Raw genomic sequence first — 27,253 nt, 5'->3', positions numbered from 1 at the left:
GCCCGGCCGGGGCTGCGGCGCCTCCCGCGGCCAGCGCAGCCTGCCGGCTCGTCCGGTCCTGCCCCTGCTGCCGCTGCTGCTCCTGGCCCTGCTGCTGCTCCCGACCCTGCTGCTGCTCGTCCCGGTCCTGCCCCTGCTGCCGCTGCTGCTCCCGACCCTGCTGCTGCTCGTCCCGGTCCTGCCCCTGCTGCCGCTGCTGCTCATCCCCGTCCCGCTGCTGATCCGATCCCACTGCCGCAGATCCCGATCCTGCTGCTGATCCTGATCCTTCTGCTGATCCAGCCGCTGCTGCTCTCGATCCTGCTGCTGCTGCAGCTCCGGCCGCGGTCAATCGCCCGGAACAGCCAGCTCCAAATTATCCAGCCTGGCCAGGGCCGAGGGAATGCGGCAGCAGCCCCCGAGGTCACCGCAGCGAGCCTGAGCTCGGGCACCAAGGAAAAACGAGACAAACCCGCCGGGATTTGCAATGCGAGCAGCCTTTCCAGGTTTCTTTTCCGCTTTGCTCCCACCCTGCTGTTGGATTTGAGATCATGTATGTGTTTTGCTGTTGATTACTGGAGGGTGTTAAAATCTAGGGAGGGGAGAGGATTCAGAAGGATTAATATGTTAGTTTTGATTAAAGGGGATTTTATTTTCTTTCGCCTTATCCCTGACCATCGTCTTTGTTAACACAACTTTGTCTTTATTATTTTTATTTTAGGTCGGTTAACATTGTAGCTTTTGGGAATGAAAGAGATGGTTTTTCTGAGGACAATCAGCAGCCCAGCCTGATCTGGAGCTATCTCAGGAGAAGTGCCCTCATTTCCCAGATCGACAGCAGCTTGTCTGCCAGTCACGTTGGAAACCCGGTTTTTACTGAGTATCAAGCCTGCGTATTTGGAAATGTCAGACTGGTGGTACACGACTGTCCTGTCTGGGTAAGAGATCCATCTCAGCCTTTTCAACTGCACTTAACAGTGTGAGCAGTTTTTGTGAAATGAAATAATATTCTAATTTTAAATGGTTTTCATTGTTGTGGGATTTTATTAGTAGTTTTATTATTGCATATAGTTAAAAAAAAACCTATTAAAATGTAACCAGGCAATTGTGGGAAATCAAAGGTGATACAAAAAGATTCTCATAAACAAGCCCCTGCTGGCCTCCTGTGTAAGAAAATGGGGTTTTTTTCAACTGTGTTGCTTAGTGGAAATTTTGTGAAAGGTAATCCAGAGGTAAACAAGAATACCTTCTTTGTGACACTGCATCATAAGCTCTCTCTCCAAACATTTGTCAACAATAAAATGAAATTTTATATTTCTGCAAAAAAAGGACAGTAAGTTTTCCAGCTACGAAAAATGACAGATTAAAAGATCTGATAGCTTTCAAAATACAATATAGGGAGCAATTTTACTTCTCTTACAAAGAATAATCATGTGTTAACATTATTACCTTTATCTGATGGTAAATAAAAAAGATTTTGACACTGTTGTGAGTTGTCAGCATTTTTGTTAGTAAGTGAGAAAACTTAGTTTTGAGTGTGAACAGATCAGTGATTATGTAAGAAATGATACTGGTAATCTAAATTAAATTAAAACATATTTAGTGACTACTTAGTAGCCTTAAAAAAAACCCCTCAGCTTACCAGCTCTTAGAAATTAAAACAATAATCAGTTTCAGCTCCATAATTCCATCCTTTGGGTGATTTTTTTACTCCTGTATGGGAAATCTTCCAGAGAATCTGCAGAAACCATAACAGTTCCATGAAATACATGATCAGAAGCCGACAATCTTAAAACTAAACAATCCAGTCTGGCTCTCCTGCTGTTCTTTATTTTTTTTCTGCTGTCTGTGCTTATGGACACCAGTCCAGAGGGACTGGGGGATCCTGTTTCTAATCTGTGAAACTGCATGTGACCTGCACATGCAGTGGGCTGGAGTCACTGGAGCACAGCAAAGAGTAAAATCTCCTGAATATAAATGAAGTCTGTACGACTTCAAAGGCTGCTTCAGAGGGATGGAGGATGGTAAGGGAGCTGGGAAGGCAAGTGGGGGTAGCCGGAGAAGGGGAAGGAAGGACACAGATTGGAGGCAGAGTTGATGTGTTTTTGCATTGCTTTAATTGCTTTCTGCCTTCTGAAAAACAAGGTTGTTCAGTCCTGGAGACCTTGTAATTTCTGCCCTTCAAAGCTAGCTTGTTATTGTCTGAGTCCTTGCATTTCTGAGGCCTCAGGTTTTGTTCCCTCTATGAGCTAAAGGAGGCAGGAGATATATTACTGAGAATGTTGAGGACAAATTAGCATTTTTCTCTTCATAGAAGCCATCTCAGACAGCAGGACTACACTCTGCAGGAGGTTATTTGTTATGCATAAAGCAATGTTCTTGCTGGGGTAAGGCAGAACAGGACTATTTCCCACAATCTGGGTGCAGGAGGTTCAGGGCTGCTCCTCTGCTACCCTGGAGAAACAGCACAGAACAATTCAAAATGTTGACAGATGTTGCCTCAAGATGCTGCATGGAAAAGGATCCCTGTTTCATGTTACCAAAACACAGAGGTGGTAGTATAGTGGGCCTTGCAGTATTTCAGCCCCTACCTTCTGAGCACAAGGCAGATTTGCATTTTACCTGGGATTTGTACCTCACCTGAATTAAACCCATGTGACTGAGGCAAGACAGTCCTAGGCATGAACTTGGCAAGTGAGTACACTGGTAGTTGTGCATCTCAAAACTCAGAACTCAAAACTCAAGGGTGTCCAGCTGCTCTTCATCTTCCACAGCCATCAGTCTGGAAAAGCAGTGTGGATGTGGGTTTACTGGGAAAAGCTCCACAGGGAGTGGGGGAATCCTTTTGTATGGCAGATTGCAGTGCAGTTTAATTTTCTTGAACTTCAGGCTGTTGCTGATGCACCTGTCTGCCAGCCCAGGACACTGCTCAGCCTTTTGAGCCTGCAGGAGGGTGAGGAGGTCAGGTGCCTTTGGCAAATTACAAATATAAATTCATGTTTGCCAACACACAAACATTCTGTGATGCACTCTCCTTCCCCTGGCAGGGTGTAGGATGGAAATGCTGAGTTTGGGGACCTCATAATTCACATAGATATAACAGGGCCGTAGAGACAGTAGTAAAGCACCACATTTTCAAAATCTGGTAGCAAAATGTCAGAGTTTCCAAGGGCAGGTTGCTCTTTGTGTACCACTCCCTGGGTGTGCCACTGTGGCTTGCTGTGTGTGGCACTGCCCTGCCAAGGCTGTGTGCTGTATGCAGGGGGACAAATGCACAGTGCATCGACATCCTTACAAATCATGTGGCTTCAAAACATTTCCTCAAAAATTGCAAACCTAGGAGAAGACATAAAGAACTAGGGTAAACACATATGTGCTGACATCTCTGTTGAATATAGTGATTTTAATAGTTGCTGAAGCTGCTGTATAATAAGGCATATTGAATACAAATGTCCCAGTTTTTCTACTTTTGGAGGGATAAACCTCTGTATGGAGCTAGTAACTCATGAAGAGTGATTTGTAAGATGAATTTTAAGATTTACTTTGGAAAAGATTCTGTGTTGGATTAGACAGTCTTCAGGACTGAGATGTTATTTTATTGATTTGCATGTGTTTTGCAATTCCACTTTACTCCAAAATTTTTATGCTTTTGCAGAAAAAAATGCAGGCAGAATTTTTAATATCTAATGGCAAGTGACTCTTCCTCAAGTCCAGGATTAAGCACAGCATAGAAGCTGTAATTCATGTTTTGATTAATTTAATTGCGCTATTAAAAAATAAACGGCAAAATAAAAAGTCCTTTGTAACTTTTCCATACTTGAAGTAACTCTTGTTCTCCCATCTCTTACTTGGAGCAATATCCTAAAAATATGAGAGTGTTTTTGTCCTGGCCTGGGGCCCTTGCTGCCCTTTGAAACTTTCTCTACTAAGAGCCAACTGGTTTTGGTTGTTTGTTGTGTTTTAGTCACATTTGTTTGGTTTGTTTGGTTTCTTTGGTTTGTTTGGGTTTCTTTTTCTCCATGGGAAACAACACTCCCCATATTTTTTTTTTTTTTTTTTTTTTTTTTTTTTGCTTTCCCCTATTTTATAAAAACTGATCAGTTTATAGAGAATTACTGACATCAAGTACAGAAATGTTACAGAAGGGGAAAATAGAGCAGCTAGGTTTTAGATATTGCCTTGTGCTGGATTGGACACTTGCAGAGGTGTGGATGCTCCTCTGTGTCTTCTGACTCTTGCAAAGAGCTGCAGACATCTGGGAGGCTCACTAGCACAAATATATTAAATGCAACTTAAATATATTAACTACAATTTTGAGAAGCTGTTTTGTGATTTTTTCCCTAATTCTTCCTAACAACAACCTCATTCTCTGAGACATTTTGCACTTTTTCTTTATTATTTATTGCACCAACAGGAGTAGTCACTTGAACACTGTGAGTTTTCTTGTGTCAATGATATCATTCACAGTGTAGTTCTCTGGCTTTTTTCCTCTTTATCAGAATTCTTGTGCTCCTTGTGCTGGCCAGCCTATATCATGTACAAAGGTAAAGGAATCTGAGCCACTTTTAGATTCTATTTACTATTTTTAGAAATCTAGACATATTATAGCTTCAGTAAAAAGTGACAGCTTGTAACTTTCCATTTTACAGTAGGTCATCCCTTCTCATTTTTAAGCTTGAATGCCTGAAGTGGCAATTTAGAACAAATGATCATACCCTTGTAAAAAATACTATAAAATTAATTTATGAAAGGATGACACAGCCAATATGAGCTTCCTTTGTTTTGTGGGGGGGATATTCAGGGGGATTTCTGAAGGAGATACTTCCCTCTGTGCTGCAGATTACTTATCTGAGTAAGTTCAGGGGACTAGTAAATTATGGAGAGTACACCCAAAAAATTTGCCCTGCTGCAGGCCTGATAAGAAATTGCAGAGGAATCTTGGAAAAAAATGGAGAAGGTTCTGGTATGTAGTGTGGAGAGCATCAGCGTGAAGAAGGTTTTGGTAGTGGAGACTGGGTCAGTAAATGGGTGTTAGAGAGGGATAACTCTCCAATGTTCCCAGTGCAGCTCTCTGGATCCCGGGGAAATCCCAGTGGAACATTCCCACAGGGTATCCAGGTGCCCTTTCCCACACAAAGAGTGCTTGGCACTGCTGCCTCAGATCCAGGGCTGGGCTGGTTGGACAGGGGACACTTATGAGCAGCTTCCAGAAACAGCGTGGGTGGGCATTGCAAGGGCGTTTGTGTGAGGAATTCCACTGCCATTCAGAAAGGCATTCATCAATCATTTTTAACATAGCAAGTATTGTTGTCTTGAGGAATCATGTGATTTTGTAGGAAAATAATATCTTCAGTGCTGCTGAAGGCTTTATTTTCAACATTGAGTCTTGAGAATTATAATTTACTAATGGCAAGAATATGTTACCAGACACTTAAAATGAAGGCATGCAAGGAAAGAATGAAGATTTTCCCTAATATATCCCGAGTGGAGCAGCAAGGTCATATTAAAATAACCTTAGCTGTATTTCTTCCATTTGCCAACAGCCTGACTTGTGGAATGGAGCAGGAAGCACGATGAGGAGTAGCTGTTACAAAAAATTCATAGATGGAGCCTGAAATTACGGTTATTTCTGAATCTGAATGGCTGCTCATCATCTGGAGAAATTCCCTCTGTCACTTTTGCATGAAGGGTTCTCTCAAAATGATAATGAAGGAGTATCTTGGTGCTCTGTCTCAGGGATGCCTTCTGCAAATAACCTGTTGTTGAAGATATTTTGGGGGGATTTTCCTGGCACTTGAGGTTTAGCCCCTTTGTACACTGGAGTGAGCGAAAATACATGCAATATACAATATACAAACATATCACAAAACCAATATACAAACAATATAAAAATACACATATTAAATTCCATGAGGAGTTTCCATAAGCATTTTTTATTACTCCTGCTCAAAGCTGTACAGTTACAGTGTATTTGTGCACCTGTGATCTACACACATGGGTGATACCACCCATTGTCTACAATCTTGTAGAGACGAGGGCATGCAAATCTGGGCTGATCTTGAAGACAGTCAGCTAGACAGAAATTGGAAAGGAACAGATGTGCTTTCTGTCTGCATCAGAATAGAGCAGATAAATATTCCATGTTATTTTTGGGTTGTATTGTATTTTTTCTTTAAACCTTTGTTGTGTTAAATGTATACAACTCTGCTAACAATTCTCCATTGAGATCTTCATCAACTAAAGTGTACTAAAGCTGTCCCTTGAAAATTCTCAATTTTTGCCTGATTAGGTGATCAAGTTCTCCAAATGTCCATCTAGACATTTGTCTCGAAGTACTGTAGCTGGTAGTCTTATTGCTAGAGCTGTTAAATGTGCCTTAAATGTGTAAATGTTGCATTATTAACTGGGCATAAATGATTGTATTAAGTGCTAATTGAGATTGTCCTTAGCCTGGGATTATAATAGTCTCTAACTGAGTTGTCTCAGAAAAACAAATATCAAGGGCAATGCACTTGACCTCCTCTCTTGTCAACATGGTTAATCATGTGAGAGCTATTCCTGATAAATTGTAAATTGAGGTTTACTTATTGCCAAACAAAAGCTTCTATTACAGAGATCAATGAAAATGCCTACTGTAATTTATTTCCTGATTTATTTCTTTGTAAAGTCAGGGCTTGAATTGGGAATGATGTGCACTGGCAGTTTAGGCAAATACTTGCAGACTTTGACTTCCATCAAGGTCATGCTACTTCTTGTAGTTAAGAGCATTGCAGCTACATCACCACACTTTAAACAATGACCCTTTTGAAGTGATCAAAAATAGTTATGTTGACAATGCAAGACATTGTTGATATGCCACTTGTTGGTATTACTAATCTTTTGTGTACTTGACTCCTACTTGTAATGGTCTTACTTCTGTGACTTGCTCTTCAAAACTCACATTGTTCCCTGCAACCCAAACTTGAGTTCTGCCTTTTCATCACTTCTTCAGTGCTCATTTAGTCTTATTTTTACATTGTCTTTATTTCATTACTGCTAATTTCCTTTTTTTTCCTCAAGATCCCAAGTTCTTCTTGTTTTGCCTCATGCTGTGCAGGGCTGCCATAGAATCACAGAATCCCTGAATAATTTGGGCTGGAAGGAGCCCTAGAGATCATCTCATTTCAACCCCCCTGCCATGGGGGGTTGCACAAACATATGCTTGAGAATTGTTAGCTCTTTCCTGCCATGGGCAGAACAACTTCCACTAGACCAGACTGCTCAGAGCCTCATCCAACTTGGCCCTGAGCATTGCCAGGGATGAGGCACTCTCAGCTTCTTGGGGCAAACTGTGACAGGGCCTCACTGTCCTCTCTGTAAAAAAATGTCTGCCTTATGTCCAGCCTAAATCTACCCCTCTTTAATTTTGAACTATTGTCCCTTGTCCTATCACAGCAGGCCCTGCCAATGAGTTTGTCCCCATCTTTCTTATAAGCCCCCTTTAAGTACACAAAGGACAAAAAATTTCTGTCTGTTCTAAGAGTATTTCAGATTATCGGAGGTTTTCATCAGTTCTGAACTGGACCAGTTCAGACTTCTCTCAAGAGTTTTCAATTCAGCATATATCCAAAGCCAAGGCTTCCCCTGGTATTATGAGCTACCTTCAGGTGAAGCAAAAATTAGGGAATCACAGTTTCATGACAAATACACAAGTAATAACTGTATATTGCGTGTGGATACAGCACAGTTTAATTTAACAGAATATAAAAAAATTTTAGAGGTCAACTCCTCAGCAGAGAGTAATGAAAGTTTGAATTAATTAATTAATAATGTTTTTGTATGAATTGCTGAAAACTTCTATCACTGAAGGTGCTTTTATTTTCTAAATGAAATAATTTTTAAGTTAAGTAATCAAACAAGCAAAGTTTCTTCCTGAAAAAATATTGCCTGATAAACCGTAATTTTAATTCTTCTTGCAGAATTCTGGAATTCATGGAAAATATTTATGATTTCTTATAACAAACAAGTTGCTCTCCAAACAATGAAATTACAAAGCAGGAAGTCTGCTCATTGTTGCATGTCTAGAAATAAGATCTAATCAGCCAAGAACACTTATGTGAAGTTTTGCATTGCGAATGTAGAGTATTTCATCTTTCTTTTCACAGACAGTAAATTCTTCACCAGCGGTTTTTTTTTCTTTTTAGGATATATTTGACAGTGACTGGTATACTTCCTGCAGGCTCATTGGAGGAGCTGATATTATTGTGATTAAATACTCTGTCAATGACAAGACTTCATTTCAGGAACTAAAGGACAGCTATGTGCCAATGGTAAAAAAAGCACTAAATCACTGTTCAGTTCCAGTAATAATTTCTGCTATTGGTGCAAGAAAAAACGGTATGTATCCAGCCTCTTGTAACAACAGATGAAATCTCATTTGGAAGTTGGGTACAGTGTAATTTCATTAGAAGCTGTCTGTTTTTCCAAGCTGCTAACAGAAACAATTAGTCTGTCAGGATGACAGTAATATGAACACGGATTTTGGCTCTGTAGACTGATGTACTCACAAGAACATTGTGCTTAATTAACCCCAGTGATGAAAGGCAACCTATCCTTCTTTGACCTCTGCAATGGCTCCTCTTGTGAGCCATCACACATGGAGATGAAATTCAGTAATTTGGATGAAGCACCATACATTTGTGTATAAAGTATCTCTAGTGTATGAGATTAAATTTATATCCAGCAGATTGAAAACACTGGAGAATGGGTGTGAAAAACCTTGAAATTCTCTGGGATTTTTTTCTTAAAGCAATGAATGAAAAAAACAACCCTGGCTTGTCTTTTACTTCATGTCACCTTACTAAAACAAATGTTTCTGAGCATCCCTCCTTTTAATGAGTAAGAGACATTATGAGTGTAGATGTTAACATTTATTTTGTAATGTACATAGAAATATTAATCCATATGAAATATATCCTCTGTGAATGGAATGCTCAGTGTTGCCAAGCTCTACTTATAAATCTTTTAGCTCAGTGACAGATTAAGTTAAAGAACTCCATAACAGTTAAATATTTATTTTCTTCCATTTAGTAATTCACTGATCAAGACCAAAAACTTTTATGCTCTGATTTATACAGAAGGAATAAATACCCCATTCTAAAGGCAAAGACTTGGTAAATTGTCTTCCCCAAGCATTTTCTTACACTTTGTATTTAAGAACATGGTATCACCAAACTGCATGACTCTTCTAGTGTTTTGGTTTGGTTTTTTTTTCTTTTCCACCTAGTTTTTTCTGTTTTCCTCCCTAAATAATGTGGCCATGGGAGACATCAGGCTGGACCTCTGGGTTTACCCTGGGACCTGTCAGAGCAAACTGCTGTGTACACACAGAACCCTTTTGTTTCTGGGAGGTATTTGTGAACACAGCAGTTTGCTCATACAGATTGCTAAGATCTTAATCCCCTGTAGTGGTAAATGTTGCTGCCAAAACAAATGATTAAAAAAAAACCCAGAGAAAGCTGTTTTGTTATGTTATCCATAGGTCTAGGAAGAGGACATTAACATGGAGCATGCACAGCACATTAGAAAGAACATCCATGGCTGGAAGGTTCTTACTGTCATTAAACAAAGCTGACCCAGTGTGGCTAAAAGATTTTAAACATTTAAATGGCATAATCTTAAAAGTGCCTATTCTGTTGTTTTTTTGTTTTTTTTTTTAATGTGTGTAAAATACGTGTGAATGAGTCAGATCCTGCAATATGTACATACACGTAAAATGTACAAAGGTTCTGGAATTTTCTTCTTTAATCACTGTGTGTGCTTCCTGCATGGACAGGCCACAGTAATTCAACAGGTTTAAGGATGACATTTGTGATTGGTAACACCTTCAAGCTAGCACAAGGCCTGGGCATGTAAAGGTGTTGAGCCAAAGCCCAATCTGGAGTCCAGAAGTCTGGCTGGACTTTTCTACCTTAATAAAACCAATAAAATAATGTAGACAGAGGTTTGTAGAGTGACTAGTATTTTGAACTGATTAATAAGAAGTTGGGTTTTTTCTGTAATTACAGATTTCTTCCTATAAAATTACTATGTTTTCTTTTCCCTCCCTATTCTCCTCTAAGAAATCTTTACAGTTATTTAGGAATCTAAGAATTCTGCATTATTTGGCCAATATTTGTTTTTTTTCCATCACTTTTTGCCCCAGGAGTGCCTTGCACCTGTCCCCTCTGCACTTCAGATAGGAGGAGCTGTGTCACAACTTCTGAAGGAGTTCAGCTTGCAAAGGAACTCGGAGCCACTTACCTTGAACTGCACACTCTTAATGACTTCTACATACAGAAATACTTTGGAGGAGTGGTGAGTGAGAATCTGCTGTTTTGGAAGCAGGTGGAGCACTAGGTGCATGACAGATGTGAGGGCTCAGAGAGCCAGGGGAGGCACACCATGGGCCCTCCCATCAAGTGCCAAGTTGCCACCAATGCAAGATTCAAGTTAGATATTAGAAAGAAAATGTGAGGGTAGTCAAATGCTGGAACAGAATGGTCAGGGAAGCTGTGTGTTCCCATCCTTGTGTTCTTGGCTGGGCTGGATGGGGCTTGGAGCAACCTGGTCTAGTGGAAGGTGTGCCTGCCCACGGCAGGGGAATTGGGACTCAGTGGTCTTCAAGGTGACCAAGCCAAACCATTCTAGGATTCTATGATTCTGTGATGCTATCTGAATTAGAAGGTTGCCCTGGTTTTGAGTAGAAAGATTTAGGAAAGCCATATGAAACACTTCAGTAAGTTTTCCACTTGTATTCCTGTCCTTTTATCTTGCTGGATAACACCCAACTGAGTGAGGCCACTCCCCAAGACACAATTAGCATCTAAAGATAAATTGAATACCTTTATGTCTGTCAGTTCTAGGAAGATTAAATATACAAGAATTAACCACAATAATTTGAATAAATAGTCTTTTCAATTGTGCTATTTCTATCTAAATAAGATAGCATCTTGTAGAGGAGTGTTGGGACTCTCCTGGATGACTGGCAATAGTGCCATTAGTAGCTCTAGCCCTGCATACAGAAACTGTTATATTTCTGAATTTGATGCCTAAGTTGTTATTAAATAACAAGGGTTTTAAAATACATATATCTATTGTCTTAGCTGGAATATTTTATGATCCAAAGTTTGAATCAGAAGTCATCTGAAAAAATGAAGAAAAGGAAGAAGACACAGAAGTGCCATCGAGTCCAACCACCTCAGCTTGAACAGCCAGGTGCTCATTGATATCTGGTCTCTCTTATAACTCCTTATGTCTGTCACTTTATTTGCACAATTAGTAAATTTTACTACATTTTTTACTAGCAATTGTTACTGCAAACTGTGATATCTATTTTCAGCTGTTCTGGTTATGTTGCATCATCATTCAGTGATGGTTTAATTTACTCGGGGAGAATTATATGGTAATATAACTGTGCAATGGATTTCTAGTTTATTTTAGATATAACTAAAAGGAGTGGTTTTCTGGTGGACTTAAGAAATGATGAAAACAGGAATTGATGAAACCTTTATTTAAAATCTTAGATTACAAAAGAAAGTTGTCAGAGCATGAATTACTATTCTATGGTTTCATCAAGTAATGTTTTTATTTGCTGCAGATAAAGCAAGGGAAAGAAGCATGCACATTTATGTGATTTATGAGCATCTGATATATTTGTTCAGTGAAAAAATTACTGACAAGTAGATAGTTCTAAATGTGTAGTTGTCTCTTCTAAAAATTTGCTCAGATCTCTCAGATTTGGAATACACAGTCAAAGTTTCTTTATAGTGTAAGTTTCTATAAAGGGTTCATGAAAGCACAGTTAAACTAAGAATTTCTTAATTTACTTACTGTACTAAGTATTTCCATTTTTAGAGTTTTTCTACTCAAGATATTCAAACAGCACATAAGAAATATTCTTACCGAATACCTCTTCTAAAAATCAAGCTGACCTGACAAGGTCAGCTGTCCTGTGGTCAGCCCTTGCCTAAGTTTTGCAGGCTAACCCCTCTTGCAGAAAAGATGCCGATCCTCAAGGGCGAAGCCTCGCACTACAACGCAGACCTGCACAACCTGCTCTGCTGCTGCCAGTGTGCAGACGTGGCCTTCTACGCCGAGGACCTGAGCACGGCGGTGGAGGCTCACAAGATCATCCTGTGCTCTGCCAGCCAGCTGTTCATGCTGCTGTTCGGGGTGAGGAGCCCGTGCGGTGCCCAGGACGCCTCGGCGGTGCAGCTGGCGCAGAGCCTCTTCGCCCTGCAGACGGGGGACCCCTGCCCCGGGCCCCCGCCCTGCGCCCCGCCCGTCAGGGTGCTGGTGAAGGATCCCGCCTTCTGCTCTTGCCTCCCAGACATCCTCCACTTCATCTATTCAGGTACCTGCTGGGAACAGGCCTGGCTGCTCATTTCCTGTTGTCTCGTGTGCAGCACCCTAAGGAACGCGGCTTTGCTGTCGCCAGATGATGTCTCTCCGTGTTTCCACACCTGTTTTATCCTTTGTGATTTACTGTGCATAACAGAAAAAAACCATCACCTACATATAACAAAAATTAAACTAGTTATCATTTCAGATCTAATGGGCCTAAATTAAATTAGTCCATAGGCTAACATCAATAACATACAAAATTTTGCCAAAAAATTATTTGGAGTTTAAGTCAGTTTCAGATCCTAGGCTTTTAAAATACTGTAAATGGTTGCATTTGGTTGCAATGGTTCTAAACACAAGGGCAAGAGTGCTGAATTACTTAAGAAAAGTCAAATCATATTTATTCTGAGTATGGTGCAGTGAAAACAGTGATAAGTGTCTGAAGTGTGCAGACCTCTGATACATTGCATGAGCTCTGCTACCAGCTGGTACAGACTGTGACCTCACCTACTTAATGACAATTATTAAAATAGCATGGATTTTTTTTTAACTTTTCAGGTGTTGCTTAGAAAACCTCAGCAGAAAGATTTGAGATTTTTTTTTTTTTTCAGGAAGTAGCCAATGCCTGTTCTTTCTTTATAAAGTATTTTTCAACTTTTCAGAGAATCTTTCAGCTTTCAGTTGGAGTTTGTACATCAAAGACAAACAGTGACAAACTATTTCCAAAATAGTGACAAACATAAGGAACAGATGAAGAAGTTTTTCACTGAAAAAAAAATCCCCGAATGGGTTATTTTTTTTTTGTTCTAATTTATTTGAGACAATGATAGGGGATTAAAACGATTTTCAGGAGGTGATGGATAAATATGGTATTTTTAATTCATAGAATAATTTAATAATTTGTGTTGAGAAAGATCTTTCAGATTATCAAGTCCAACCACTAGACCATCACTGCCAAGCCCATCACTTAAACTATGTCCCCAGGTATCTCATCTTTGAAGTACCTCCAGGGATGGTGACACCACCACTGCTTTGAGCACATTTTTCCAGTGCTTGACAAGGTGTAGAAATTTTCATTATATTGAATCTAAACCTCCTCCTGTGCCACTTGAGGCTCTTGCCTTTTGCTTTGTCACTTATTACCTGGGAGAAGAGTCTGTCCCCAACCTCCTACAACCTCCTTCCAGGCAGTTGAAGACAGCGATGGGTTCACCCCTGAGCCTCCTTTCCTCCAGTCTAAACATCTTTGTAAACATCTTCATCTGTTCCCATCTGTAGATTGTATCTACTGCCTTGTGTGCACCAATTTTCATTTTTTACTTTCCTTATATCAGCCAAGGAGCTGTGGAACTGCAGTTGGAGCCTGAGGGTCATTGCCAAAAGCCAATGTGCCTTTTGGTGCCTCTGAGAGGTGACAAGGTCCCCTGAAGGCCCTTGAGGTACAGGCTGAGTAGAGAGCAGCTTTTCAGCTTTTCAGGACTGTGACATGATGTCCATGAGGGTATAAACACCCAACCAGTGCAGTATAGACGAGGGTTAATGGAGCTGAGGATGCTTTAGGTGCTGATTCAGCCTCTTGGCAGAGCATCTTCAGGGCTGTGCTGAGTTGGGTTTGCCACTGAGACTGATCTATTCTGTCTCCTTCTTGACCTGGATTAGAACTGAAAGTTACCACAAAGACCCATGTTGCCTCTGAGACTTACTCCAACAAAATGAATGGAGATAAACCATCTTTGTTTTCATTCTCTTCATTTTTCCAAGATAGCTATTGAGACAACTTAGTGAATGTTGTGGCTTTGACTGTGAAAACAAGAATAACAGAGATTCTATTGCAAACTTTATGCTGGTTTTAGCTATGAGGACTGGGAATGTAACTGTGCATTTTTCTAGTTTTTCTAGTTCAGACACCTATAGAACAATGCAGCCAGCAGCATGGGCAGAAGCTAAAAATTTTCCACAGATGTTGAAACATTAATTTTTTTTCCTGAATCTCTATCTGCTATATATAGTGACTGAACTGGAGGGATTAATAGATTGAATGTGAAAGCGAGTGAAATTCTCTAGCCTGTTGGTACTTGGTTTCACTATAAAAAGTACAAAAGTAAAAAGTAAAGTGTGCAAAAATTGCATCTTACCCTTCCTAAAAGCAAAGATCTGGCTGATTTATGTAAAAACCGCCTACTATTTCTGCAGGATGTGTTTGGTGCTGATGTCATCTTTCTTCTCCCTGCTGAGGCCTGTGCCTTGTTGGTTCATAATGCATTTCCCCCTGTTCTGTGATAGGTGCTTTCCAGTGGGAACGATTAGAAGAGGACATAAAAAAGAAGTTGAAGGATCCAGATAAAACAGAACATGTACTTGAGAAAGTTAAATGCATCCTGAAAACTCCAGGGAAGGTACGTCTAACTCACTTGGGTCACCATTAGTTACTTAAGTTTTCAATAAATTATTTTGTAGGCAAGGTTTTCTTGTCCGTCTTCATTTTAAAGTCACTTTGTCTTACACAGCCTGTACTTCTTCATGTTTTCAGTGGGTTGTTTGCAGGCATGCACACAGAGATCCTGATGTAACATGCCGAACTTAATATAATTGGTAAAAATCACACAAGCAGGTATTCTAAAAGGATTAGTCATAATCACAGCTTTGAATATTGTCTGGCAATATGATTATGGGTTGCTAATTCCCATGTAATAGAGGCTGCCCAGGAAAGATTTGCTCCTGAGCATATGCCAAGAACTGGGCTTCTGCAGTAGATCCAGAGGGATGGTTTGTCATATAAATGTGATGTGTAAATCTGTGTGCAACTCAATATATTTAATTCAGTAGCAGACCACACCAAAAAAATGCAAGTATATCATATGAGGTTAATAAAAAGTCACAATGTAGGATTAGTTTTAATATAGAATTAGTTTTTACAGACATTTGCTCTTGGAGCTAATACATTCCCTGACAATATAGAACTTGCTCTAATGATTTCTGTTGATTTATGGGGGAAAACTACTCAGGCTCTCTTGGAACAACACATTACAGAGATCAAAAATTACTGAGCTATTTTCAGCTTCTAACTGCTCTGTCTTAGGCTTACCAGCCCTTAGAGCCCACAGTTAAAACATTTATAGCTTTGGCTTTGGAGAGCCTGAAGACTTTTAAGATAATGAGGCTGAGCTGTAGTAATTTATTTTATTCTTCTACCCTTCAGGGTACTCTTATTTCCCATTTAAGCATTTCTCTTTGGAGGCCAAAAAGAAGGAATAGTGATTTTTCTTACTGAAACTAAAAAATTTATAAATTTAAGATTTTAACCATAAATTCAACATCATCTGAATTTCACTTGTCACAATCTAATAACATGATTTTGCTGTTGCTCCTTTTGGCAGCTTTAGATTACATTTTTGAGGTAAGATGACCAAAACTGAAAACTAACTGGGAGTGCTGGGATTTGGAAGGTCTTGATACTACCAGGTTTTTGTGAGAGAAGTCTGTGCTCCAGCCTGTGAGATCCCCCTGCCTCTGTGGAGGCAATTCCAGGGCAATATAAAGAAACACAGAACTTTCAGCTGCCTTGCTCCTGCACACAGCATTGCCTTGGGGGATGGATGTTTGTCCCACCCCTGCTCCCCCAAGAGCCCTCAAACCTCATTTTGCTGCAGCATGGGGTCTGGACAGGGAATGTATGAAAAAGCTTGGACTCCAGAAAACTGATGAAGCCCCACCTGCCTGTATGAGAGGTAGAAGGTCAAGAGTACCAAGGGGAGAGCTGAGGTGTGACTGTGGGGGACAACAGACCCCTCAGAGCTGCTGCACTGCAGGGAATAGGAAATTAGAAGATAAAAAGTGATGGCAGAGGAATGCATATGTGAGAAGCTGTTGTTTCTTTTCCCATACAAACGATATCCCATAATAATTAGCTCTGTGAGCAGCTGCACATAACAGTGCTTTATTACGAATTTATTTTTCAGCTAAACACTGTAAAGGACTGCAAGTCTCACCAGATAAAACGGCTCTATAACACTTCCCTCAGGCTATTCTTTAACACACCCCTGCTAGCTGATGTAATCTTCAAAATACAAGGTACAGTACCGCTGCTCCCTTGGCATCCAGACTTTATCCTTTTTCCCCTCTTCAGGTGTGTGGGACACAGAGGTGACCATGTTCTGGCATTAAAACTAAGGGAATATGAGTGCTTTGCTGTCACTGGAGAAAGCAGGAAGCTTGTCCCTGTGGGTGCTCTGTAGCAGTGTCCATTCCCAGCATGGTTTGTCTGGGCTGAGCCTAAAGGAATTCCCTTTCCTTGTCATAGCACACTGCGCCTCCCTGATTGACATTATTTTTTATTCTATTTTATTCTGTTTTGGTTTACTCCATTTTGTTTTTCAGTCTTTCCTTTTGTTTTGCATTCCGCCATTTTGTTTTATTTTTATTTTTATTTTATTTTATTTTATTTTATTTTATTTTATTTTATTTTATTTTATTTTATTTTATTTTATTTTATTTTATTTTATTTTATTTTATTTTATATTATTTATTTCTATTCTATTCTATTCTATTCTATTCTATTCTATTCTATTCTATTCTATTCTATTCTATTCTATTCTATTCTATTCTATTCTATTCTATTCTATTCTATTCTATTCTATTCTATTCTATTCTATTCTATTCTATTCTATTCTATTCTATCTAATCTAATTCTATTCTATTCTCACCCCTGTACCCAGCTGCACAAGCTCTAGGACATACTCAAGAGCTCTGCCCAACATCACAACTTGGAGAGGCATGGGCTTCACCTTCATGCTTGTTGTCTCAGTAAAAAGACCAGAGATGGTGGTTATTGACTCCTGGCCAACATCCCCTGTTCATATCAGGCAGATGTGCTGCAGTGTCAGGATTTTTTTATTTTTTTTGTCTGAAAATTAAATGTGTTCATCCTTACAATAAGAGATGCTTTGGGACAAATGTGTTGCATGATTTTGTGAGAATAAGAATGAAATGGTTTTTAAAAGCTAACACTAGTCTCAGTTTGCCCATACTCATCCTTCTTGCAGAAATGGCCTCATAGAATTAGATAATTGTTTTATTATTTTCATTATTTATTTATTATTTTATTATTTTCAGATGTAAATCTCAGGGACAAATACGAATCATTAACTCCTCAAACATAAGCAGAGACAGACAAACAAACTCTTTCTACAGCCAAAATCTCCACAAAAATATCTTTGAAAAGGACAATGAAATATTGATTTTGAGCTCAATGACAATTCACCTCAGTGCCCCACTCCTGAGAGGAAGCTGATGAAACCAGGACAACACTATGTATTTTGCAGAAATAAAACTCAAATCTCTGAATGGGTTGACCAGTATTTTTTAAAAGCATGTTTATCCACTAATAAAAAGTGAACTCTTTTTCCTAATAATTGATACATCTTCCAAATATTTTTTTCTCTAATTCAATCAATCAGAATAACTGTATCAAAATTAAATAACTACCAAGAGAAATAAAAGGCTCTAATCTTAACCAGACAAACAAACTTTGAAGATTTTGAGCAATTCCCTGAATATTTAGCATTGCTTTAAGCTTTCTAGTTTACAGAAGTACAAGAGCCAGGAAAATTAGGAGCCCATTGTGTCTGTGCAGAGACACAGAACATGACTGAACTTCTTAATTAGTGGATAAATGTTCGTTCACATATAGCATGCAGCTTAGACATTTTGAAAGTAGAAGTACAGGGGGCAGTAATAGGACAAAAGACAAAAAATGCCAGAAGGTTCAAAGAATTACTCAGGTGCCAGTGGTGTGGTTAAAGACATAATTAAAACAGTAACATCTTTGTAAGTATATACAATATATTTATCTTGCATGTCAGTTGATCTGTTTACCATAATTTTGATTTAAACTTGATTTGCATCCAACTCTAAACATTTTGGTTTTGGCTGGCTGCTGTGCTGACTGGCACTTGCTTGGCACTTCCTTGCACACAGAACTGGACTGCTCAGTCCAGCTGGACTCTGCAGCCTGAAAGGCTTCAACCACCCTGGGCTGTTGTCCTCTCCAGGTCTTCCAAATACTATAGTAAAGCAATGGATTCACTTGCAAATAATAGAAAATTAATAAATTTCTGGAGAGAATCATCAGTGTTTTCTTCATAAGACAACCATTCAGGAAATTCACTTAGGCACAATATTTAATCTGGGTAAATTTATACTTACTTACCAGACTTAATGGAATTCCATCTGGAAAAATTTGCCTTTCTCTGCTTTGTGTGGTTATTCTGGTACAAATATTAATTACCAGTAGGGTTACTGGTGAACATAAATGACTCTTCATAGAATCATTCAGGTTGGAGAAGATCCCTAAATATCATCAAGTCCAACCATTAACCATTTGCATAACAATACATAACAACTGGTTTCAGTTAGTGTGAACAGATTTATTCTATCTTGTCTATTCTCTGTTGGTTTAGTCTGTTTCATTTTGGTTTAATTAATTTTTTGTTTGTTGATTTTGTTTTATTTTACTGTTTACTACTCATCTTTACTGGTATGCAGTGAGTGTGTTGTCAGTTACTAATCATGTTCAGTGGAGTGAAGACCTCCTAAGAAAACACAAGCTTTAAAATGAAGACCTTTCCGTGTTATATAAAGTCATTGTATATTCATTTTTATCTTGCACCCTGCAGGTGCAACTGTACCAGCCCACAGGGCCGTTCTGGTGGCCCGCTGTGAGGTTATGGCAGCTATGTTCAATGGTAATTACCTAGAAGCAAATAGCATTCTGGTTCCAGTGTATGGGGTTTCCAAAGACACTTTCCTGTCCTTCCTGGAATATCTCTACACTGACTCCTGCTGCCCAGGTAAGGAAACTGTAAAATGCAGTTCCATATTTGTAACTAAGTTTTCCACAGAAGAGGAAACTCTTCTCACAGAAGAGAGTTGATAGAGAGTAATGTAGCAGCATCTATTTAATTGAAAAATACCAATATTTGAATGTGTAATGTCTAGAGAAAGGGAACTTGTTTGTATTGTGCAATAAAAAAAGGAATTTTTCCTATAAAAGTAAAATAGAAGAAATGTTTCTAATAAAACCATGTGTTTGCTTTGTGCTCTCATAACAAGACACAAAGTAGTTGCGATTTCATTTCTGATCTATTATAATATTTGGAATTTTCTTTTTACATTACAGTTTTATTGCTTTCTAGTCTGAAATCTGTGTTTTATTTAAAAGTCCTTATTTCTTGAACATGCACATAGCTAAGTTTATAAAAATTGCAGGAATACCTTATTTATATACATGGTTATCTTATGTGTATATAAACCCAGAAAAAATATGATTACAGGAGGATTTGGCGAGCAAAATTGAGCTAGAATAGTCTTTATGTCTTGACCTTTATCTTTTTTTATGAGAAGGAATTCTGCATACTAAATCTAAAACAGGATTTAAACTCAGATAATTTTTCCGTGATATAATGAATAAATGATGTTGTGATATGCTTTTTTGCTTTTGTTGTCTTTTGAAATAACTATTCTACCTTATTTTTAGATATCCTATGTTTCTCTTTTCACTCCACCTAAAATTTCCTTGTTTATCAGTTTAAAAATGCAAACACCATGCTATATTTTTTAAAATAAGGTCACTCTTTTTTTGTCTTTGGGCTTTTGGCTGTACTTTCGTGTATCATCAAAGTGCTGTTCTGAAACAGAACTTAGCTAAATTCACTTTTAATTATCACTTACCCTAAATAGATCAGCACCACTTGACTAATCATCTTCAAGATCCACAGCAATTATTTACACCCATCTGCAAAAAATTTCTAAATGTTTTTTTTCTTCTTAATTGAATGGCTTATCTGGAACAATAAGTGGATACAGCAAACAAAATTTATTTTGTATTGAAAAATAAAACAAGGTGATCACAGCAGTCTGATTTTGTGTTGTTGTTAGGTATTTAAAAGACAACTTGGTAAAAAGTAGCTTTCTTGTCAAAAAGGCAAAATACATATAACTTGTGTTTTCTTGTTTTTTTAGCCAGTATTCTCCAAGCAATGTCCCTGCTGATCTGTGCAGAGATGTACCAAGTAATGAGACTCCAGCATATTTGTGAACTTTACATCATCACGCAGCTTCAGAGCATGCCTAGCAGGGAACTGGCTTCCACAAGCCTCAGTATTGTTAGCTTGCTCAAAAAAGCTAAGGTACTTATTTTATATATCAAATGAGAGTATATATGTTGACAACAATAAGTTGTTTGCTTTTTAAGATTTTTAAAACCTTAACAGAAATTTCTGCTCCCCAGGAAGCATGTTGGTATAATATCTGTTTATTAGGGATAACTGGTGTCACAAGGCTGGCCAGAAGAAATCCTTCAGCCTTTAATTGCCAAATGTGTAGTCACAAAATCATAGAATTGCCTCTACCATTGCACCCAGGGCAGCCTTCTCCAGAACTTGATAACCCTTGCCACAAAGAAATTTTTCCTATTATTCAACCTAAACCTCCCTGGCACAACCTGAGGCCATTTCCTCTTGTCCTGTCTCTTTTTATCAGGGAGCACAGAATGACCCCCACCTGTCCAGAACCTCCTTTCAGGGAGTTGTAGAGAGTGATAAGGTCCCCCAGAGCCTCTTTTTTTTCCAGGATAAAAACCCCCACCTCCTTCAGCTGCTCCCCATAAGATTTGGACTCCAGACCCTCTAGTCACACCCTCATCTGTGGAATTTCCTTTATCATGGACACACTGCAGTAATTCAGCTTAACTACAGCTTCTTCCAGAAAAGATGTGTTTTAGGCAAGTAAAGATGTACTCATTCCTCTTCTGCTCAAAAAAGAAAATTATTTGGTATGCAGGTGACAACTAATTGGGTAGAAGACTGAGAGAAAAGCATTATAAAAATACTAGAGGCTGAAAAAAAGAGAGACCATAAAGGCAGGGTTGGAAAACAGCAGAGGAAAATAAAAACTAGGTTGCAGTATATTGCCTTAATCAAATAGGACAACATGCCACATTCCTTCCCTCCATTTCTGTGAAGTTCTACCTCTGTGCAGATGACAAAATTTCCAAGATTCATGATTCTTCAGGGTTTTTTTCCACCTCTGGGAGAGGGACTTTTGCAATTTCTTCTTAGGTGTTCACCTGTTTATATATTTCCATTAAATGACTTTTCCTTTGTTATCTTCCACAGTCAAAACTTTATTTAGTAAATTGCTTAACAGTGGAAACCTGAAATATTTTGACACGTGAGTTGTGATTATGTTCTAGACATGATAGGATTAAGAGTTTTTTTGTCTTTTCTTTGTTCCCACAGTTTCACAATTCTGACTGCCTTTCAACTTGGCTTCTTCATTTTATTGCCACTAACTACCTCATCTTCAGTCAAAAGCCTGAATTTCAAGAACTTTCAGGTATTTTTCTGTCCATTTTGAAGAGACAAATGTTATTCTGTTTTGCTGAGATGAAAAGTGATGTTCTGGATAATATCATTGTTGCATGGGAAAATAATTAGAGTTTCTTTAGAATAGTCCAGCAGGATGTTTCACCACCCTGCTGTGGGATCAGCAGACAGCACGACACAGCCAGCACTGCACTTCCACTTCTTATGTTCCTATTGGGCCAGATTCCTACTCATAAATTAATTTGCTGGAACAGTTTGGTCGTTATAGGCCAACCCCTTTGTGTTACCTTGATAATTTAAATCAAGGTAATGGGCCATTTTTGATACTTCTTCAAGTGCTGGCATTTTCCTTGAAGAAAATAGGATTCTCATAGCACGGTCCAGCAAGTCTCAAAAAACTGAAAAAAACATGATCCAGTCAGGTAAATAAATCCAGGTTCTTCCAGGGACATGATATTTACTTTTGCAAGCATTTGTATTTGCTTCCAGCAGTGTAACTAGAAAGCTCTGCTCATTGCCTGTGTGATTTTCCTCCACCCTGATGAGGGGTGAGTCTCTTTGCCCTGGATACATCCCTTTGACTCGTGGCACCTCATCACCTCGAGGCTCAGGACAGCACAGCAGCAGGGAGTGTCTCTCTAGGGCTTTCCAAGACCTGTGTCCTACACAGAATAGCAGAATCAGCTAAGTTGCAAGAACACACAAGGATCACTGAGAGCAACTCCTGGCCCTGCACGGCACCATACCCAAGAGTCAACCATGTGAGTGTGTCCAAAAGCTTCATGAGCTCTGTCAGGCTGGTGCTGTGACCACTGCCCTGGGGACACTGCTCCAGTGCCCAGCCACTGGGGGAAGAACCTTTTTGAAATCCAGCCTAAGCCTCCCTGGACAACTTCAGACCATACTCTTTGATCCTGTCACTGGTCACCACTGAGAAAAGATCAGTGTCTGCCCCTCCTCTTCCCCTCTGGCCTTCTTCTTCCCTCACAAGGAAGTTGCAGACCCCACTGAGGTCTCCCTCAGTCTCCTCCAAGCTGAACAGACCAAATGCCCCCAGATGCTCCTCACACTGCTTCCCCTCAAGGCCCTTTACTGTCCTACTTCGGACATTCTCTGATAGTTTAGTATGATTTTTATAATGTAGTGCCCCAGTCTGCCCCAGGACTTGAGGTGGTGCCATCCCAGTGGACAGCAGGGCAGGACAATCCCCTCCCTTGCTTGGCTGGCCATGCTGTGCCCCCACAACAGAGATGTCCATCCTGGCTGCCAGGGTACTGCTGACTCATGTTCAACTTGCCATCAACCATGAGCCCCAGGTCCCTTTCCAGGGCACTGTTCTCCAATACCTCATTCCTCAGTCTGTCCATGCATCCCGGGTTGCCCCATCCCAGCTGCAGAGTACAGCACTTTCCCTTTTTGGACTTCCTATGGCTGGTGATCACCCAGTCTTCTAATTCACTGAGGTCTCTCTCAGGGCCTCTCTGCCTTTGAGGAAGTCAGCAGCTCCTCCTAGATTTGTACCATCTGCAAACCTGCTCAGTGTCCCTTCCAGTCCTTCATTCAGGTCATTTATGAAGATGTTGAAGAGCACAGGGTCAAGGATGGAGGCCTTTGGAACCCTGCTAGTGCCAGGTCCCGTGTCTGATGTCACCCCAGCCATTTAATCCTTTGTGCTTGATATGTGAGCCAGTTGCTCACCCTTCACATGATGTGATTATCCAGCTGTGAGATGGGCATTTTGTCAAGAAGGATCCTGTGACAAATGGTATCAAAATCTTCACTGGCATCCAGGAACATTACTGACTTCCCTTGATCAACTAGGTGGGCTGCCTTGCCACAGAGGAAATCAGATTTCATCAGCAGGATAGTCCCGTGAAGAATAAAGCCCTCCTTGTGCCCAGTTGAGCACAGTTTGCCTGCCCTCAGGCTCCCCAGGCTGTGAGCCTCTCTTCTGTGCCTTGGTCTGAGGCCATCAAGGAACCAGGAGAAATAGCTTCAAGCTGGCTCTGGAATATCTGGGGTTAAGGGGATGAAAATGCATTTTTCTGCAAAAGCAAAGGGGATTAATCTAAATAATAAGGGTAAAAGACCCTTATATGACTTTATCAGTGATAAAACCCACATACAATAGGAGATTAACATCTTGCTGAATTCTTAGCTGCACTCCTCATCTTGCTTTTTGTAAGGATCTTGAGACACACTACTGGCACAGGAGTTTATATACCCTGCTCTATAATTCTGCAGCATAGAAAAATCCTTTCATACCACATATGGCTGTCCTCTAGGGATAAAGCATGTTCATCTTTAGGAATATCTCTCTGCTCTCCTTAACGAGTATGGTATTAATATTTTTTTAAAGAACTTATTACTAACTTAATAACAAGGAAACATTGTATGCTAACTCTTACATCTTTCCACAGCAGAGCTCAACACAAAACAGGCAGCACTCATCTTTACTTTTGCAGTAATATTTATATCTTTAATGTTTTCTAATCTATTTAAAAAGACTTTTTGCAGCTTGTGCATGTGTGGTCTATGCCTATATCTTACATTTATTTCCTTTATTTATTTTTCTAGTGGAAGAGCGCAATTTTGTAGAGATGCACCGATGGCCTTCAAACTTGTACCTGAAGCAGCTTGCTGATTACAGGAACTATATCCACTCTCAGAAATGCCACTGCACAGTAATGTAAAGAGACTGAATACAAACAAAGTGCATCTCAATTGCAAAATTTCAGGTTGGGGATTATACAGAATATAAAAACCGTGTCAAGAGTGAAACCTGATGCTGACCTCCTCTGGAAATTACAGACATTCTTTGTTTTGCTAACAAATAATTCTAATTTTTACCTTGAAGCATTGAGAAATGTATGTTGAAGATTTATTTTAAGCACAAGGACTTCATATTCATGGGGATTAAATGTATTATAGGACAGTGTCATGACTGGCATCTGTTCCCCCTTCTAATTTCCTTTTTGTTTATTTTATTGTTTTTCATGGTTATTTGTGGCTGCTAAACTGAATCTGTTGAAAATAGACTGGTTTTGTAAATCTGTGTGTATTAGAAGCATAGGAGTACAGTAGCAGTGTAGGGAAGCTGAGAAGCCAGGTCATAAGCTCTTCATACACTTCAGGATGAAAAAATTTTCTGCAGCATTTGTTATTTCACAATACAAAGGGTAGGCTTAAGAAGCACTGTAGTAACTATTAATTTATTACTTTAGAGAAAGCCTGCAGTTCTGTTATTTTAATTCCAGAGGAATGCCTATGCATAGTTGTTTTCTCTAGTGCCTCCCAAATATCTAAAAAAAAAAATAATTTTTCCTGCCAGTAAGTAGGAGAAGAAAGCCTGTTTTAACAGGCAGAACACCTTTGCTAGTGTGGTCATATTGTAGTTTCCCTCATGAGGAATAAAGAGAGGGAAAACTACATGTGCTCAGAGCATATCTGCATGGTACTAATGGACAGGGAAGAAAGGCAGTGAGGTCAACAGCCTTTCATGAGGTTTGGGCAACAAACTCACTAGTAGAAGTGGCTTTTTTGGGAAAATGGTGTCTTGTAATCTTAGTCCCCACAACAGCTGGCAGCATAAATGTTAGGTGAGCTGGTCATGGAGGCGATGATCCCCACGGATTTGGCAGTGCTGCCAGGGATGTTGGCTTTTGTGGCGGGACTTTGAGCTCAAACCTCCCCAGCAGGGACTCAGTTCAAGTTTAGTTATCATCATGTGAGACAAACCTAGATGTGAATCCTTTCTGAGAAAAAGAGAAAAACCCAGAATATTATGACTGGCATGATCCATACAGATGCTATTTAGCATTTTCTTGACCAAAATAACTTGTCATGCTGCTGACATGTGTGCACATAGATATGTGCTAATGCCAAAATGAACCCAGCCTTTACCTGAGCATAGGTGCTTTTCTAGAAGCAAAATTAATCGAGGAACAAAATGCCTCATTATTCTTGTACTTTCAACTCTGCTTTTTCATCTGCCTTTGCATTTTGGCAAGTAGACTGAGATTGTGGCATTTCAGCCACATCAAGTGTGCCTGGAAACTGCACTTGGGAGAAGAAGGTGGAAAAACAAGCTGCTGGAGAAGATTTGTTTTTTAAGGTATAAGAATTGCTATATTTTTCAATATAGTTTTCTAGGCAAATTGCTCTTTTCAAATTCCATTCTAGAGTTACAGAGATTTTTTTTTTTTCCTGGTGATACTTTGCAGAACTTGAAAGGATGTTTCCTTCCCTATTTTTGTATACACACAAAATAAAAAGAGAGATGATGATTCGGCTGGCTGCTGCAGACTCAAAATTCCAAAGTTAGCTTTATGCAAGAATGATTTATATTTTAAAATAAATCTGGATCTTCAGATTGTGAAGTTCTTTAAAAGATGAATACACTTATCAACATCTTGCATATAGGGGGTCTAAAATATAGAGCATTACATTGCTTTTTCAAGATAATTAAGCTGAAATTATTAAACAAAAAAAATTAGTAGGAAAGTAATACATATGGAACTTACATGTGAATAAAGTAGTTTTTATCATTATATAGTTATCAAAAATTTAAACAAAAATTAAATTACTGGATAGATATGAATAAAACTATAAGTTTTTTGAAGCTTAAAGTCATGGAAAAAATTTGTGCATACAGCTAAACTACAGCTTGTCTAGACATCTAATACATCCTTGGGTTCTTCTATCAGAATACAGTTCAATTATCAAAAGTGGAGATTAAAAGCTTCATACTGACATTCTGTGCAAAAGTGACACAAAAACTCTCTGAATATTAGTCTAAGCTTCACATAGCCCTGCATTTTTAATAATTTGAAAGCTTTCTCAGTTTTTTCACTGAGAGTTATTCTGTTGCCAATGATTTGTGTATAAACAACACGTAAGAAAGTACTGGTTTTAATTTTCTGTAAATGCTTTATAGTTATTTAAAAACAGGCATAATGGAAATATAAACACTTTATATCCAAACCAGAGAAATATTTTGCTATTATGCATTTTAGTCAGTGATAGCCACAGGTTTTGTACAGAGAAGTCAGGCAGTATAAAAATATTTATTATTTATTCAGAGACTCAGAGATTAATGCTTTCTGTTATTTAGACAATAAACCATGTTTGCATTTTACTATATATCCCCATAATTCTGCCTGTATCAGGTGCTGATGTGCTGTACTTGCAGACAGAGACCATCTCATAAATTTTAATTCTTAGAAGAAATCTTACAGAAATTCTTATTTTCATTCTATAAGATGATTTTCTCTATAAATGTATGTATCCTAAAGCTATTTTTAAACCTGGTACTTTTAGCATTTAGAAACAGGACTGAACATAGATAATGATGCTTTGTGAGTTGCTATTCTTAGTTGGTTTTAATGGAGGCTTTAGGACGGTATCCATCACAGATAGTCAGGAATTAGGGCAGTACTGAATTTGGTATTTATTTATAACTGTGTATGGCATAAAGTCAAAACTGCTATAATATAAACCCCGCATCTCATACTATGATATAAAGTAAA

General features: G+C 39.1%; 1 protein-coding gene across 1 annotated transcript; it reads left to right on the top strand.

Annotated features, from left to right (window-relative positions):
* Positions 1-27,253, top strand: RHOBTB3 (Rho related BTB domain containing 3). Its single transcript, XM_056514757.1, has 12 exons — positions 1-532; positions 701-917; positions 8,163-8,355; positions 10,163-10,314; positions 11,103-11,214; positions 11,996-12,352; positions 14,626-14,738; positions 16,302-16,413; positions 19,017-19,190; positions 20,362-20,528; positions 21,639-21,735; positions 24,303-27,253. Coding segments are annotated over exons 1-12 (1,812 nt in total). The 5' UTR covers positions 1-530; the 3' UTR covers positions 24,419-27,253.

This window comes from Oenanthe melanoleuca, chromosome Z (genome assembly GCF_029582105.1).
Source record: "Oenanthe melanoleuca isolate GR-GAL-2019-014 chromosome Z, OMel1.0, whole genome shotgun sequence".
Classification (NCBI taxonomy): Eukaryota; Metazoa; Chordata; class Aves; order Passeriformes; family Muscicapidae; genus Oenanthe; species Oenanthe melanoleuca.
The sequence above is the reverse complement of the archived record's forward strand: the minus strand, read 5'-3'. Positions and strand labels throughout refer to the sequence as shown.

Excerpts from the sequence above, each read along its gene's own strand:
- RHOBTB3 (XM_056514757.1), top strand. Across the intron at positions 16,414-19,016 it reads TGTAATCTTCAAAATACAAG|GTGCAACTGTACCAGCCCAC; the intron begins GTACAGTACCGC and ends TGCACCCTGCAG. Across the intron at positions 20,529-21,638 it reads GCTTGCTCAAAAAAGCTAAG|TTTCACAATTCTGACTGCCT; the intron begins GTACTTATTTTA and ends TTGTTCCCACAG.